At 42.8% G+C, this 17,390-nt stretch overlaps 1 protein-coding gene across 11 annotated transcripts in view; it reads right to left on the minus strand.

Annotated features, from left to right (window-relative positions):
- Window positions 1-3,528: 3,528 nt before the first annotated feature.
- Window positions 3,529-17,390, minus strand: part of WNK2 (WNK lysine deficient protein kinase 2) — a 79,483-nt gene continuing 65,621 nt past the window's right edge. For 8 of the 11 annotated variants that reach the window (XM_026857750.1, XM_026857761.1, XM_026857756.1 and 5 more), the window contains one exon: window positions 11,736-12,634. In XM_026857750.1, the coding sequence (XP_026713551.1) occupies window positions 12,290-12,634 (345 nt within the window). In that variant the 3' untranslated portion in view covers window positions 11,736-12,289. Of the gene's footprint in view, window positions 4,696-11,735; window positions 12,635-17,390 lie in introns of those variants that run through there. The other 3 variants (XM_026857755.1, XM_026857759.1, XM_026857758.1) reach the window with 3 other exon arrangements.

A 17,390-nucleotide genomic window follows, 5' to 3' on the forward strand; every position in this document is an offset into this window, starting at 1 on the left:
TAAACCTATGAGCAGAGTTCTTCCATAAACTTTAATGCTGTTTATAATAGTCCTTGCCCAACAGAAAGACCCCCATTTTTCTCTGTGATTTCCCCCGCTCCACTTCAGCAGCTGCCAAAGACCCCCAGCATCCAGGTCTCTGCAGCAGAAAGGCTGGGATGCAACATGGGGACGAAGAGCCACAGCCAAGAGGAAGCAAATTGTCCTGCAAAGCAGCAAGTTCTGCCCTGGCTGGGGCTGCTTTATACTTTCACATGCTAAGAGCTGCCCCAATTGTTCCTCCAGCTCTTAAAGCTCCAATTTTCCTAAGCATGTGCCCAAGCTTCTGCTCTGCGGCTTGGGGCTTTGGGTTGCGCAGGCAGACCAGACAAAAGTAGCCTCAGAGCATAGAAATAAGTTTAAGAAACTTAAGCCTGTTTTCTAAACTGTAGTTATCGCTTTAGAAAAGTGCACAAAACATGCCAGTAACTTCGCTGTTCTGTCTGACTGCACACTTCTCAGGTATGACCCGCCATGACCGAGACATGCAGCTGCCTGCACACCAGGTCTCGACTGAAGCCATGATGCTGGACCAGGCAGCCCTGCATCTACAGCCTCACCTGCTTTTAGGACAATACACTGCAGAGCAATTTAGGGTCTACGGAGCGGATCATGATTTGGATGACACACAGACTTAAAATCTCACCTTGCTCTGCCCAGTGCTGCACTGGCAACAGTGTGAGACTTGGTGTGTCCAAGTGGAAACAAGTTACAGCCCAAGTCACTCTACCGCCTAGATATTGCAGTTGAGGAACATTTTGGTACCTTGCATTTTATGAGAAGATCTCAGAAGGATCTGAGGGGTTGGGAGTTGTCATTTTGTCTCAGCTAAGAGCCAGAAAAGCATCACATACAGTGTACTTATAACTAAGCTTGTACAGCAGTGAGGTTGCCTATTAGTGTGCTCACAGAGGCTTTACTACGTAGCTATTCCTCTAGCTCTTCTAGAAGCCTGAGGGGTAGCAGATAAACTGTTTTTCCTGGGGGATTACACTAGTAGATCAGAGAAAATCTGGAAGCTAAGGCCTGACTCTGAGGATATCCCCAAGGATAGTTTGAATATATAAAGATACTCCATACCAATAACCCAGAAAATCCTTACCAAAGTTATCCCGAGACTTCTGTTGCTTTACATCCACATCTTGGGGATGGAAGAAATTGGGACAACCACCTCTAGGATTTGGTCTACAATTATGTGAAGACCAAGCTGGGTTTTATCTTAGTCTTGTACAACTCTTTCTAAAACCTGTACCTATGCTGTCAACAGCTAGATTTTTCCTTAAACGCTTGTTTTCTATTCAAGTAATTTCAGAATATCCAACCAACACCAAAGACTCCCATTCTTATGGGCATGCTCATGGTCATGCCAGATGTGCCAGATCGCTTTTATAGCACCTAGCACCCAAACTGGAAGGGTATTTTTAAAAGAGTTCGGGTTTTGGTTTTTTTTTCAGGAGGTGGCACAGGCCCCTGTGAACTGCAGTGACTCACAGGTAGCATGGGAGAATATTTTTCAGGGATCAACATTAAGAGACTTCCTGAGAGGCAGCAGCATTTACAGAGGACCTCCTGGGCTTCCTGTAAAGTCAAGCCAAGCAGCAAAGGCAACAGCAGCACTACAAAGGGCAAGCTCCAAAGTGACATTTTATGTGACACTATCCAGGAACACTACAATAGCTTCAGCAGAGTTACTCATTTTAGGATAGCAAATATATACAAGATGTTCAGAGGAGACTGTAAGACTGTTGGTGGCTCTGAGCGGACAAATAGAGCTGGAGACATTACTAATACCTTGAGATACTGAGGGGCGCAATGAAGTGCACTGCTTTAGGTGCCCCTTGCTCAGCGCTGCTGTTCCAGTCAGCCAGCAGGCACAAAGCACACACAGACAACCCATCTCATCATCTCAGAGAAGAAATCAGTATGCATGTCAAAATAAGGAGGCTGAAACCAATTCACTCCTAACAGCTCCAGGGGCAAACCCAAGGGCCTCCATCTTAGAAAGGCAAGGGGCCACTGCTTGGCTCCTGATCCACAGGTCCTGGCCCCGAACCCCATCGTGTGCTGCTCCAGCAGCTGCTGAGCTTAACGTAGGTATAAACCGGTCCAGCCTCTGTAGGAGAAAATGTGCCAGTACCTTGATAGAAGCAGGGACTAAGCATTGCATTTCAGAGTGAAGTTAAAGCTCAGGTCTTCATATTCATCCTTTTCACTCTTATGTGCTATATTAAACCTTGTGATGGTCATACTCACCTGCTTGGGGTTTTGGTTACGGCCAGCAGAAAGTATTTCTGATTAAACTCTAAACCTGAATGTTAGCATGACATCAGATCGAGAGAACATTTGTTATTGGTCTTCAAGGAAGAGAGAAACTAGAGACAGCAGGTAGGGAGAAGAAGCACCAAAGTCCAGCTCTTCCTCCTTAGAGGATCTCATTTAGTGGTTCATACTGGAGGAGCTCAAGGACCCTTTGCACCTCTTAGGGCTTATATTTCAAACTGCAATGCAAGCAGTAAATATGTGGGCTACACACCAAAATAGATCAGCCTTTTGCAGAAGAGATTATAGAAAGCTCGACAGGCTTATCAGAGGTTGGGAGCAACCCCTGTCTAGGGTTTGTCACAATTTCTACTCCTAATCTTTAATCCTGATACTAATCCTTATACTTAATCTGAATATTAATAGATTATTTTCAAAATACTTAACTGGAGACAGGCCCATTGGCTTCCTGCAGCTGTAGCCATAGAGGAGCCCAAGGATCTGCAGAAGGCGTGAAGAGGGTCAGGCATCAGAAAAACTGATGAAGGCTGCCCACGCAGAAGATGACCTGGTCCCCAGGAGACCCAGCAAGGGATATCTCTGGAGAAAACAGCCTTTTAAATTTACAGGGAATAAAAATCTCAGGTGAGGGCACAGCGTTTTGTTGCCACGATCACTGGAACTCATCCCTGGAAAAGCACATCAGGGATGCGACACCCTTGTCCCCTGTACCCCGTGTGCTGGCAACACCAGCAGTGGCATGCAGGACTGGCGGGCAAGGGAGGTGTATTCACAGCCAAGGGAAAGATGACAGCAACCAAAAAAGAAAGTAAGAGGTGTAGCACACAGTTGGACCCCACATCTCCCACCCATTAGGAAAGGGAAACAGATCTGGTCCCTCCTACAAGCAGAAAAGCCCAAGGCAAGCAACAATTTAGCAACAGCCTTTATCACTTCTCTAGCCCCTGCTCTCATGCAGGAGATCAGTTTCAGTTCCTTAGACAAGGACAGGACAGGAGGCACCCCAGAGAAGCACAAAGTTAACAAAACTGATATATTTTGGCACTGGGGCTTCAAAACTCTTTTAAACTGTTTGAATGGTTCCTTGCCTAAAGACTCTTGAGCTTCAGCAATATCTCTAAATCCACCTGCGCTCTCATCAGCAAGAGAAGCCAAGGTGGAAAGGAAATAGGGAACAACAGCATCAAAATAAGATTTATTATTTAGAACCAAGATTTGGAAGAGACAGACATGGCAGATAACAACAAAACAATAAGCCAGGCTCCAGCTGGGAGTATGTAACTGAATGACTTACGAGCAAATAGAAATTCCTGTTTCTCTGGTATCAAAACAAGACTGAAAAGGTCAAAACATCATGGTCTGGAACTGTTTAAGAGGGAAGCAACTGAGGTCCTTGGGTGCATAGCACAGCAGCAGAGGGTTGGAAGAGTTTGGGGCCCAAGCAAAACAGCAAGAGCAGCACACTTTCCCACTCCTTAGGAACAGTGCTAAAACCCATCTTTCTGAAAAAAGAGTTGAGTAGTCCTTTATAATAAATGATTACTCATGAGATTATTGCTACAAACTACTTTGTACATCACCTCAACCCAGGAGACAGCTGAAACCCATCGTCAGTGAATCAAGAAAAAGAAATCTCCCACTACATAATTTTAGCTTGTTGAAGGCACTTTAAAGTCTTTTAAAAATTGCTCCAATTACCGACTCATCTGTAGAAGGATTTTAGTCTTACATTTAAAATTAGAAGTGACTCGAGAACTGTATTTAACTCTGGCAAGAAAATGTGGCTGGTCTGTAAGAAAAAGAAAGAGGTAAAAAGGGAAGTGACAAGTACAAACTTGCTCTCTGGTAAAGTCTCCGTAGGTGTCTTTACTTGATTTAAGCGGATTTAAGAGAGCATTATCTTTACAAAAGAACTGTGAGAAACTTAAATGGAATTGGAACTTATCTTCTTTGTACTAGAATCTGAATATGAGTGCCTATCTTATCTTTTGGAAAATTATTTAAATTACAATTAACTGTGTGAAACAAAAAGTATTTGAAGGAGTGCCTCCTGCTCCTCCCTCTTCTCCAGCCACTGCTCACGGGAACCTGGCTCACAACAGAAGGGAACAATTTTGAACAAAATCCTTTTCCCCCAAAATAATTCTCCTTTATTTTTTTGCATAACATTTTTGTATTTCCGACTATAAATAAAAAAATGATTAGAAAGAAGTTACAAAATTGTGTTGAGTGGACCAGAACAGCACAGAATTTCTCACACATGATAAATCACTTCCCATCTTCCTCTTCCTCCTCCTTAGCCATGGCAGGGCCTCGTGCTTGGCACCGTAGCTGAGGGGGCCACGTGTCAGTTGCTGACGATCTCATTTTCAGAATCTAAAAAAAAAATAAAAATAAAAATAAATCTATATATGGATTTCACATATAGGAAAACGCAAACAAAACCCAAAAGGGCCACATGAGATTGTGGACCCAGAACATGCAGAAGATTCTTCTGCCAGAGCATGCTAGCTGCTGTGCACGCTTGGTGTACCACAGGGAAACAGAAACTGAAATCCTCTGTCAACGTATCACCTGTGCTGTACTTATAGCCTAGAAACATAAACATATTTATGTTGATGGCAGAACCCAAGCACCTTGTGGAGTCCCCCAGACAGCAGACCCAGTTCCCACGGGGGAATAGCTAGTCTCACAGGAGACAGAAACAGAGAAAGCCAGCAAAGGTGCCCAGCATTTGTCTCACTTTATGGGACTCTTGTTGAGTGGGGAAGGGAGAGACACGGTGCTGCATGGCAGCTGGCAGCCACCATGGCAGGCTGCTGAAGGGGTGGCAGCACGTCTGGGGCAAGTCACGGGCACTGGCTCTGGTCCCTGCAGGCTCAGCAGCATGGCCCAAGCTTGCCTCCCTTGTCTGACAAACAGAACCAAGCCTAGGATCCTCCTCCCACCTGGGATGCAGGGATGCACACCCCACACCAGTGGGAACGGGATCCATCAGTCCCCACTAGCCTTCGCAGGGCGAGATGATGGCCAGACATGAAAGGATACAAAGATGCCAAGGGCTTGAAGTGACCGTACCAGAACAAAACGCAATGAGGGTGCCAAGAGCACAGCACAAGGCTGAAGCAGCAGCAGGCCGTGGTGCCACCATGCATCCCCTGCATTCCCAGCACATGCCCCACCAGTATGCAGCAGCTGTGCTGGTGACGTGCTCACAGTGACATGCACCACAGCCCTTCACTCTATGGCACAGAAACATGCATGGTATCATTTGATCTGCAAGCATATATGGATTTTATATAGCATACAGTTTGCTAGATGCTTTCAGAAAAAAAAACCCACAGTCTTTTAGAACAGCAGGGAGGGCAAGGGATATCAGGGGAAAGTACACTGTGCAAACAGACATCATCTGTGTCTGGCATAGCTCCTGGTGGGTCTCCATGTGTTAAGCTTTGCTTTTATTAAATGCAGTCCCAGCTTTTTCACCCCTGCTCTGTCTGCTCACAGGAGAACCACTTTTAAAGGAAGTAAAAAAATAATGCCTTGATTGTAAATTCCTCCCCAAGCTTATGATCAATATCAGTTCTACAGATCCACCTGGACCCACCATTGTTCTCAGCATCTGCTTGCTACTGATGACTAGCATTTGGCACAGAAGTTCACCCAGGAAGACAAGACAAAATTAACAATCTCCAGGTAATAGGGAAAAGCCTTAAGACAGCAGTGGCCTGACCCCTGCCTACACCACAGATCAGCCATAAAGCCAAACCCAGGGCAAGCTCTCCAGGTGCCTGACTTTTCATACAAACCCTCACAGATGTTTATCTCACATCCCAAGGACAACTTCTTGACTACTTACTCTGAATTCAATGTGAACTTTCAATCAAAGACTGAAAGGACAACAGCACTGCGAGATCAGCAAACTCGGTTATACGCAAAATTGTCTCTATGTTGGGGAGAACTATGGGAAAAAGGCAGTGATTACACATCTTGTAGCTACTGACTAACAGTGAGAAAGATATTAGATACAGTCTATCTAGCCTGATAAAAAAAAGTGAATGCTGAGCAAGTTTTTACCTTATTTGCAAAGTAATTAAAAAACCAAACAACACACAAGTAAATACTTTCTTGGGTTATTTTATGTCAGACCTAAAGAACACCCATTTGAGGAGGACTGGCAGCTGGTTATTTCTTCTTAAGTTTCCTAGGTTTTTACAAAGTGTCAAAGCCCTGAATATCTCAGAAAAACTCTGACAGACACAAAAAGGTCCCCAGAAGAGTGGTGCCTGTCCTATCACCTTTATCTCCTTGAGAGCAATGGTGCTGTAGCTGCACTCAGTGTCACCTCAGTAATGAATATGGAGATCTGCTTCTTTCAGAGAGGAAAAAAAAATCCTAACTTTTCCTTCTGCCTTGTTAATGTGCAGATATAACACACTAAATACATGGTGTGAATCCATCCAGTAGCACTACATCAAATGAAATTAATTCAAGTTTCCCTTGCTCACCAGACTTTGAAAAACCAAGAAATTGTCACAAGAATTTCATTGTTATAACAGAAACTTTATCAAAACAGTATGTTGTCTTCTATGCATAGCTTCTCCACACTTACCAAGCAAAATCTAAAGCTTTGCATGTGAGATGGAAGGGCTTGAATTACGCAGCCTCTAAATTCTTCATGTGAAAGTTATTTCAGGGGAGAAGTTTTACAGTCAAATATAGATCCAAGTGTACACAGCAACAATCTTGACAGTACACTACAACTATCACAGAAAAAAGAGCAGAAAGGGCCACATAATTTACAAAAGTTGCTGCCTCCTGGTACAAGCTTGACTTTCAGATGAATCAGTTATAAGTAATCTATTTATCTACACAGCTAACGTCAGCGTCACAGTACATCCAGATCCCTCTGAGCAACAAATTCTTTCCTAATGCAGAATTTATAACCTGACAGCTCCTAAAACCCATTTTATTATGTTGCGCTTCTGAGCTTATCTGCATTAATAAAAGAACGAGGACAGTCAGAGGCTGGAACACCATTTTCCTGTTGCATCTGCAGAGATGGCTTCACAAACAGACCTACCTGAAAAATCAAGTATCACCCCAGCCAAAAGTCATCAACGTGTATAAGTCACAACACAATTCCTGTCTGATCAACGGTTCATTTTAGGAGTCTATAGACAGGAAAATAATTGTATTTACCAGGTTCCTTCTGAAGAAACACCATATGGCTCAGCACACCAGACAGCTTGCCCAAATTCTCAACTGAAGCTCAGCCCGCCTAAGCACCAGCCATCCACAGCCCAACACCAAATATCAAAGAAACGCTTCTCAAGGATTTAATCAATAACAAATAACCATAGCAAGAAATTCCACAATTATGGGTTTGCTGTTTTGTAAATTCAATCCCATAGCAAGATACTCGTCTGCAATGACAAAGAGTGCATGAACAACCTGCACATACACCCTGCAGAGAGACCTTGACCACATTCAGCAACCACACACCTCTCCAGCACTGCCATCCTTTTCCACAGACATCACCAGAAATCAGGGTCTGAGAAGGGCAGACAAGGAACCAGATTAACACAAGGAAACCTCACTAAGGTATTAAACACAGTCATAAATCATTTCATTTGTGACTTCTGTCTCCAAGCCAACATTTTCAACAGCATCTACTGAAAACTCAGGTGGGGAATAGTTGGCAGCAAGGCAGAAATCTATATTGGTGTTTGCCATAGTAGCTAGCATCCAAGACATCAGTCATAAAAAGACTTGAACATTTTGCTTAATTAGGGGGGGAGAGAGAAAGCAATGCTGAGGTCACAGTTTCTAAAGGGAGACTTCTGACTACAAATCTCCAAAGCCAACTTCTGAAGAATGTAGGAGGACAGATGTTTTTCCTACTCAAACATGCACTAACTGAACAACACCAACATGAACCCACCAAGTACTAAGTCCATAGGGCTTGTTTGGACAAATTCTGAATGTCCTCAGAATTGAAAATAGTGCACTGGGATGACAAAAAAACCTTAAGGGCAACTATTGACAAAGCCAAGTTAAACTAATGACTGATTCAGAAGTATTAGTGATTTCCTTCTACAAATACCAAATGGCAAAGCCTGCAACTTAATTAAGAAATTCGTTTCAGAAATACTGCCATTTAGCATGAGGCGCCCTATTCCTGAACACAAATATCTCTGTAGGAGCAAAGAGAGTGCCCCATTTGGCCCATTCAATCCCTCATCTTGTCTTTGATACAAGCCAATGTCAAATATTTCAGAGAAAAATTAAAGAAGTTACACAGTAGACAGCAAAAAAGAAGCACTTTGGAGACAGGTAGTAATATTTTCTCTTTAAAGTTGTGGAATGAAGACCAGAGTTAAAAATGCAAAGAAACTGCAAGGGCCAATTTTACACCATTCTTTTGAATGAAATGTGCATCAGGGAGGTTGAATCAGGATTTGCAAAAGTCTCTTAAACCACTCAAATGTTTCTCCCTGCCATCTCCACCTGCCTGCTTTGTATCCCTGCAGCAGACAAGCAGCGATGGTGGCAGCAGCTCTCCCCCCTGCGCAGCCCCACTCCAAGCAAGCCGGGGATGCAGTGGGAAAACAGGATGTGATTATGCATTTAGATACTCCATCATGATGTACGGCAATCGGAAAGCCAAATTAATGGCATATGGGCACACTTAATTTGGCATGTCTGAAATACTGGGTGCATGACTTGGTAGTTTAAAACATTCTTTCAATATATGTATTAAGTTTCTATAACTTCTATAAGATTGAAAACTGGGGGATCTGTGAGCTCCCTCATAGAAAACTCCTCTCTGAAGCTGAAGATCCACAGTGACTTCACATACGTCCTTGCAGAGCAGTGCTGGAACCGTCGGAAGATGCAGAGCTACAGGACACAGCTGCAGGCCTGCAGCCAGTGAGGCGAAGAATTCTACTCAGTGTGTTTGACCTTTTTGTTGCACATCAAACCAATATGCAAAGTCAGGAATAAAATTAGTTGTTCTGGGATCTGCAGGGCAATGTCTTTTTGGGTATAGTACAGATCCCCCCAGTTCTGATGGTGCAGCTCAGGTCCCTCTCACTTCTTTGCTCACCTTTTGCTCAAGAAGTTGTCCCATTTAATCTCATGTCATTTGCTTAATTGCCACTGAGGGTCAAAGCACCCTTTGACATGATGGAGGGCAGTAAAACATAGCTTAGAGTTAATGGTCAGAATAATTGCAGCCAAGGCAGCTATCAGAAAATTAAAATCATGAATGGCGAAATACAAACATCAACCTCTGAGCCATCATTCGGCCCCAATACCAGCTAAAGACACAATAGTTGGGAACATACCCCTGGAAATCTGCAAGCTGCATTTAAGCCCCGCTCAGCCAGGCCACCCCTCCGGCCCACCGCTGGCTCTGCCGGGTGCCCAGCACGTGCAGCGCGGCCCCGGCCCGCGAGGGCAGAGCTCCCGGGCAGCCGCAGCGCAGGGCACAGACCTGCAGACGGAGGCAGCACACAGAGCAAAGCCGCACACGTCAGCTGCACGGGAAGACAGAAGCAGGAGTGTGAAACCTCTTCCTGCACGTCCCTTCCTAATTCATCCTGCAGCCTACGCCTGTGATGGCAACCACCCAGGGGGTGCTTGTATCAGGGCTGAACCTCGTATCTTTGCTTCCTCGCATTTCAATGATGCCAGGATAAAGTTCAAAGGGCTCCCCCAGCACTTTTCAGTGTAGGAGAGACACAGTCCACGTGCATCTTTCACCAGCGACCAAACTCTAACATCCTCATGTGTACCACCAGCAGTCCTGGTGTACCATCTGCTTAAAGTAACTCATTAAATGTTCCAGTCTCGTCTGCTCTGCAGCAGCATAGCACCGGAAACACTGCAGCGGGCAGGGGATTTCAAGCAACATAACCTGTGTGGTGGCACTACATGACTTCTGGAGCACTGTTTCACTTCTACAGCTGCCAAGAGGTGGGACGTGTCAGTTATGGGGTGAACCCGAGAAACAGTGGAGGCATCACATCTGCTCCTTCTATACAAATCAAGGGATAATAGTCTGGAAAACAAATGTAGAGTTACCCGGAACAGCTGGGAATCAACAAATCTACATTTTAGAAAAACACTGGGTTTTTCACACAATTTTCAAGCACAAAATGTTTATTTTTCTTCTTTTTAATCTATACAATTTCTCGGGGTTTTTAGTGCCACTGACTTTGTCAGTATACAAGGGATGGACTATACAACAGGCAATTAGCGACATAAACTGTAAGATTCAGTGCAAGCCGAAGGAAAACTGGTGTGAGAACATATTTTCCATTTTTGCTCATGAAGCATACAGACATGAATCTAAAAAACCCAAACAAATTAAAGATACACGTTACAGAGAACAGAAATCTCTTACTACAGTAAGTATTTTGCCCAGGCAGAAGACTCTGCATAATTGTCTATAAAATTCAATTCTAACTGAATTGATGGAATAATATATTCAAAGGGTACAAACAAAATAATTTAGACAGATATAATGCTCAAAGTACAATAGAACTATACAATTCACAGCTTGGCAGCACAAGACATCTCTGTCCTTCAGCAGACAGTATAAAATGTCATTTCAGTAGAGATACAGAGCAACGTGCCTTCAGATGTGACCGCATGGTTCATGACCTGTGCCTGTAATGCTCTCCCTTAGCATTTTTGCGGGAAAGGAGACTTACCATCAGCAAATCAGTTTTAGTGGTTATCTTGTGCCTTTAGACTGAGAGGTGCAGGTGGAGACTTTATGCACAAACAGGCAAAAAGCAACTTGCAAACAGGAGAGAGGTGTCCATGCCACCTAGAGTGCAAACTTAATTAAAACTAAAAAATAAAAAATAATAGTTTTCAAATAAAAGGTGGTGAGATTCCAAAACTGAAGTATCAGATATGAAAAAGAATACTTCACATTATTATTCTGTTTCAGTACTAAATGTTGCTAGCACATCAGTGGCAAAACACCATTCTTAACCTCAGTGGCCGAATAGAAGCCAGAAAACATGCAAGTGCTGTACTTACATGGTTCTTACAGTAACCTGGAGATAAGTTCTCCTACAATCAAGATTTCAGTTAGATTTCTTCACTTATGAAGCATGCATGAATTTGTAATTTAACTAAATTATAAAAGCCCAGTAGGGGAAAGAAAATGTAATACAATTTGCTGCTGATCCCCCCAAAATGGTATTTGCCTGCCTGTTAGAGAAACAATTTGCTGTCCACAACAACTTTACCAAAGACTGGGGAAGAGAATTAATTGCACTGCCTGAAGCTATTACCTGTCCTTATATACAACTTACTTGGATCACTCTGTAAATGCTCCTATTTTAAAATGTGCATTTCACTACTCCTTGTACAAACACAAACAATTTTTTGACTGGCATCTCAAACCAAACTCACAATTATTTTTCTTAAAAGCTTCAGAAATGAAAATTTAACCTGTAGACTAAAATAAAAGCATTTACAGCAGAATGAAACTAATGAAGAACATTGACTGTAAACCTCCAATATCTTTGCAAATAAAAACAACTGCCAAGCAGATTGTAAATAAAATACACCTTTCAAATAATTTTACATCTCTTTCCAGCTGAAACTGAAAAGCTGAAATTCAAGGCACTGTACTCCTGCAGGGGTTAGTACAATATTTCTAGTCATCAATTCAAGTACATCGACTTTAAGAATCGCAAGTGTAAAACATCAAAACACAACATAATAAAGTGTCTTCAGCAATGGAATATAAGCAAATATTGCCATAACAAACAAACTATCTTGTGTGAAACCATTTCACAGTGATTGCTGGATGCAGTGTATGGCTGTGTATGCTAGCAGGCCTGGCCAGACCCCAGCCTCGTCCAACACATATGGCATCTACAGATCAAGCACTCCACGTGACAGTGCCGGAATCCTCGTTACCTGCGACGATGCACCCGCACTACGTCATCCGCAGGTGCGGGCCGGGCGGCCCGGCAGCGGGGCGCTGCAGCGGCACTGGGTACATCTGCAAGCAGGTTCTGCCGAGGGGCGAGAACTGTGCCATGCTGGGGGCCCCGACAATCCTGGGCTGCGCAGCCGGCCTCGGCCACGGCATGCCGTAAACAGGCGTGGGGAACACTCCTCCGTATGGACAGAGAGGCATCGCGTACGGTGCCACCATGCCAGAGAGGGCAGGCCCTGGCACTGCTGGGGACGGCGGAGCTCCGGGAGCTAATGCAGCGGGCAAGGGGCAAGACACTGGAACAACGCACTTTTTCCCCAATCCCATTCTTACTGAATTAACCTACAAAAAGAAAAATACAAAAAGCATCGCTATTAAGCTCCTCTTTCCCCACCTGCTGCCAGCACTGCTGGCGTGCCGAGACATGCATGTCTGTGCCAGGACCGTGGCAGCATGGCTCCTGCCGCAGCCCCTGCACTGCTGGCACCCCTTCCCTGCCTCGGGCACCCAGAACTGGGCTGTCAGCGCCAGGCAGGGGAGCACAGGGGGAGCACAATATGCCCTTGGAGCTTGGGTTTTTCCTTTTTTTTCTTTTCATTTGTTTGTGGGGTTTTTTTGTGGGGTTTTGTTTTTTAAAGACAAAAAATTGGAAATTGATAGGAAAGGTTGATATGGGGAAGAGGAGAAAGCTGTCTGAATATAATCCTACTATTTAAGGAGGCAGGAAGCATCACTGCACAGGTGAGAATGGAACAACACAAAAAGCCATGAAAAACCTCAAGTGTCCAAAGGAACTCAAGTATCTTTTACACCTCAACTTGTGCATAAGAGCTAATAAACTAAATGCAGGATTAAGCCAAATCTCGTATTCTTACACCCATCCTCAGAACAGGCTTTAAAAATTGTAGCACATATTCCTGTAAAAAGTTGTTTTGTCTGACCTCACTGAATTAAGGGTAGCAAAGAACAGAAAAATACCTGCCAGGGCAGTTAAATACCCAGCACTGGTGGTGCTTGAGACCAAGCAAGGTAAACCAGCACAGACACGGTGGGAGTTGCTTCTGTCTCGGGGGCTTGTAGAACCAATTCCAGGTATTTTTGAAAAATGCTATTAACATCGACTTCAGTTATGCAGTTTTTGCATGCAAGGGGCAGAGAAAGAGCTCTCCTTCCTAAACACAGGGATGGCAGAGCATTTCAAATTATATGCTCCATAATGTGCAATACCACGGAAACAATCATTATCCAAAATGCTGCCCACTCCCTCTGCGGATGGCATTTGCAGCAGTTCATTATGTTTTTAATTTCATGGAATTTACAGCTCCCTGTCGTGGTTCCCACCAAGCCAGCACCTGTTCACAGTGTAAGAAAAAAAAGGGTATTATTTAAATCTGGGAATTTCCTATTAATATGGTATTTCACATTAAATGGATAAAATTGGTATGAAGGTGACATTTCAGCAGAAAAAATTAATATATGTGTATATATGTGGAATGCAGTAAGCATGTTTCTGATTTTAGTATCTCTTCTCTATTAAAATAAAAACGGCAACGTCACTATGGGATTTACTGCTTTGGAGCATTAACCTGTGCTTCAAAGCAAATTTTAGAAAAAAGTACCTGATAATCCTTCTTCATCTTACTGCCTACAGTTCTAATCTGAAACCTGAATCTGACGGTGAGCATCAAACTAAGAGAAACGGCTGCCTCAGTATAATGAGTTTAACATTACTAATGTATAAAGATCCACCAAAATTAACAACAGAAACCAAAGAACAAGAAACAGAGAAACTAAGGACATATTTAAGACATGAAGTCTTCTTCAAGCCATTATTAGACACTTGTTTTAACATCCTCAGAATGATGGTTTCCACCAAACTAGACAACTGTGAGTGGATGACAATGGACACTCATAAATGTACCTAACCAAAACATGTAATTGCTTATACAAGCACTAGATTATACAGTGAAAATGTAAGGTGACATTCTACAATTTTTAAATAGGACCACTTGCTAACTTGAAAAAGTTTATTTTCATTTCTTTGAAAATAGTGAGAAATCTACCTCTGCCAGATTCATGTTTCTTGACTTTTTCATTCTCAGCTAAATTATTCAGTAAAGCAGCAGAAAGCAGAAGCAGTACTTAAGGTTATGTATGTGCAACCAGGAATAAAACTGCATCATGTTCCAAAATCAACCATTACACATACTTATTAAAACCTGTTAATGTTGTGACAAATGCACATTAATGATTTAAGGTTCCTTCCTCTACCTTTGTTGTATACTTCAACACACACTTTAAGCAAAACACACAAGATATCTAGCTCTTATTTCTTCCCCTGGATTGAAGTTCCTTGGGTCAAAGCTATTTTTTTAACCATCATCTTTTAACCAGCTATGACAACTCAACACCGATGGAGGCTGAAACAACCCATTTCTTCCTGCACGGAGAAGCCGACTGAAACATCAAAATCAATGTGCACCAGAAAAGTCCTCAAAAGAGCACAAGGAGCTATGGATTACCCAGCTCCAGGCAAGTCCCTTGTTCATAAATAAAATTCAAAGGGAAGAAGATGGACATTCACAGAGCGATGGACAAGGTGTGTAGCTACATCAGGGTCAAAGTCATAGCTGTGAACAGAACTAGCTCAGCATTTCAATCCATCAGGCTGGTATTTTAATGGAAGGATGGCGAAGGACGCTCCTGAGATGCATGGCACAGCCAGGTGCCGTGTCAATGGTAAGGCTATTTTACCCCTGAGCACAAGCCCTACAGCTGCTGTGGGGGCTGAAGTTCACAAGTGAAGCTGTGAGCCCTTAAGTTCTCCCATCACTCACACGCTGGCCAATTCTGTGCTGAAAGGACACTTGTTATCTGTAGCTCCATGCTTGCCCAGGTGACCTCTCCTCTTAGCTATTACCTTGTCATTTTTGCAAGTTTGTTCAGAAGGTGCCAGTTCTGGCCCAAGCTGTTGATTCTAAGATGTGCATCAACTACAGCACACTATATCCTAGTGGGGACAAGGCTTCAGCTTCCAGTGCATTTTCTGGGCTTTGGTATTCTACCCCCAGCTTGAAGATATGGGTGTTGTTTCTTTTATACTGAAGTTACCTTGAGAATTGAAAACAGCTGGTACAATATCAGACTCCTGTATCCAGCTCTAACAACCAGTGTTTAGAGATCACTGAAAAACAGAAGATCTTTATAGCCATATCCTGCAGTCATACAGGACAAGTGTTCGGGATTTATTTAAAATACTCTAATACTCCTGCAGGAGTGTAAAGCAGAAGTAGTCTTTTCCCTTCCTAATTCAACTTTAGATGATGCAACACTACTAATAAGAAATGAGACTGATTATATGATTTAGCCAGCTATGCATGATATTACTTTATTTTTATTATTACAATATTAATTTACTTCTGTTTGTTCTGCTGCCCGTCTAGAGCCTAGTAAAGTCAGCTGCCTTGGCCTTAATGAGGCTGATAAGGTAGACACAGTCTCAAACTTAATGAATAAATGCACTGCAAAATTTACGTCTGTCATCACTACATAACAAAAATCTGTCAGCTAGAGATATTTAATAGGTTCTAGGGTTTTTTTTGAAAGGAGACTGGGTTGACAACCTAAAATGTGTCCTATATTATATGGAAAGAAGTGAAATTCCCCTCCTCTTTTTCTCTGCATTTCAATTAACCTCCTCAATAGAAGCAATACACTTACGGAACTAACACCTATGGCAGCATCTCTATCTGCTGCCTTTGTACGTCTGCTCATGCTGCCTCCTCCTGCACTTGCCAACCTCTCCTGCACTAATAAGCCTCTGCCCTGAGGGCTTGTAGAAGTCCCTGCCAGGTAAGAGCCACCTCTTGCTCCTGCTTCCCCAAATGCCTGCCTTCTGCTGCCAGTCCTTCCCTTGCTGCCCTTCATTCCTGTTCCCCCAAATAATCACACACACTCATTTAGAAAACAAGAAAAATATATACACAAAGAAGAACATACACAAAACCATTTAAAAACTAAACATCCCACTGGACAAAGGCTATGGTAGTTCAGAAAAAAAAAATATCTGTTCTTTGGACTTCTTTAAAATTCTCCACCTTGTTCTCATGCTTTACCAAGCAAGCTGTAAAGTGCCATTTGAGCAATATTCATACTTACAGTGCTGTGAAATTATATAGCTAAGAATTGTGTTTGACTTATTATAAATATGTTTTTACAGTAGAACAGATGAAACCAGGTAATTCTGTGAAAGCTGACTGTAACAATCACAACCCATTCTAAAACTGCAGGATTTAGATTATTTTTCTTCCGGCTACATTTTGATGGCTACATTAGCATTACTGTTTTACTGCTGTATGGTCCAACTACCACTGAAACAAAACTGAATCACAGGACATGGTTGGAGCTGGCTGCCAACATGAGCAGGGCAAGGATGCTAATACATCTTTATCACCTTTCTCCAGTTTGCTGAAAACCCAGTTATTAGGTGCTACTGAAGATTTGTGTTTGTTCTCTTCCAGGTTCCTGGAAAGCTATTCTGACATTCAGACCAAGAAGGCAGTGTCAAATAGTTTCAAACACAGATTCATCCTGGTTTTTATTATTCTTCCAATCCAATGGAGACGGAAGACACAATAAAAGGTGTTAATAGTCTTTCCGCTCCATTTTTATGTCTGTGACTATCTCCAGAAAGCCTGCTTCCCAGGCAGCCAGCTCATTAAAATCAAGATGTACTAAATACGAACAGATGTGCAGTTAGTACTGACGGTGTCTAAGACCCAGCACACGTCACCAACTGACATAGACTTGCATGTTCACAGAAACAACCTTATTATGGACTTGGAACATGTTTACAGCTTTTTTTGAGTAATAGTTTTTTCTTTAAAACCCAGGGAGCTACCTAACAGTATGAGGAATAGAAAACATTTTTGGTAAGCCCTTTATTCCCAGGCATCTTCAAATAATGCTTTTAACTACACAATATTCAGCACTCTTTACACACAGGAAAGCTCATGTTTCTAAGCATATTCCTTGACTGGTGATAACCACAATTACCTGTAAAAAAGGATTATTTCATCATGTCTTCCACATGAATGAG

This window comes from Athene cunicularia, assembly GCF_003259725.1.
Source record: "Athene cunicularia isolate RWA chromosome 12 unlocalized genomic scaffold, athCun1 chr12_part1, whole genome shotgun sequence".
In the NCBI taxonomy this organism is placed as follows: domain Eukaryota; kingdom Metazoa; phylum Chordata; class Aves; order Strigiformes; family Strigidae; genus Athene; species Athene cunicularia.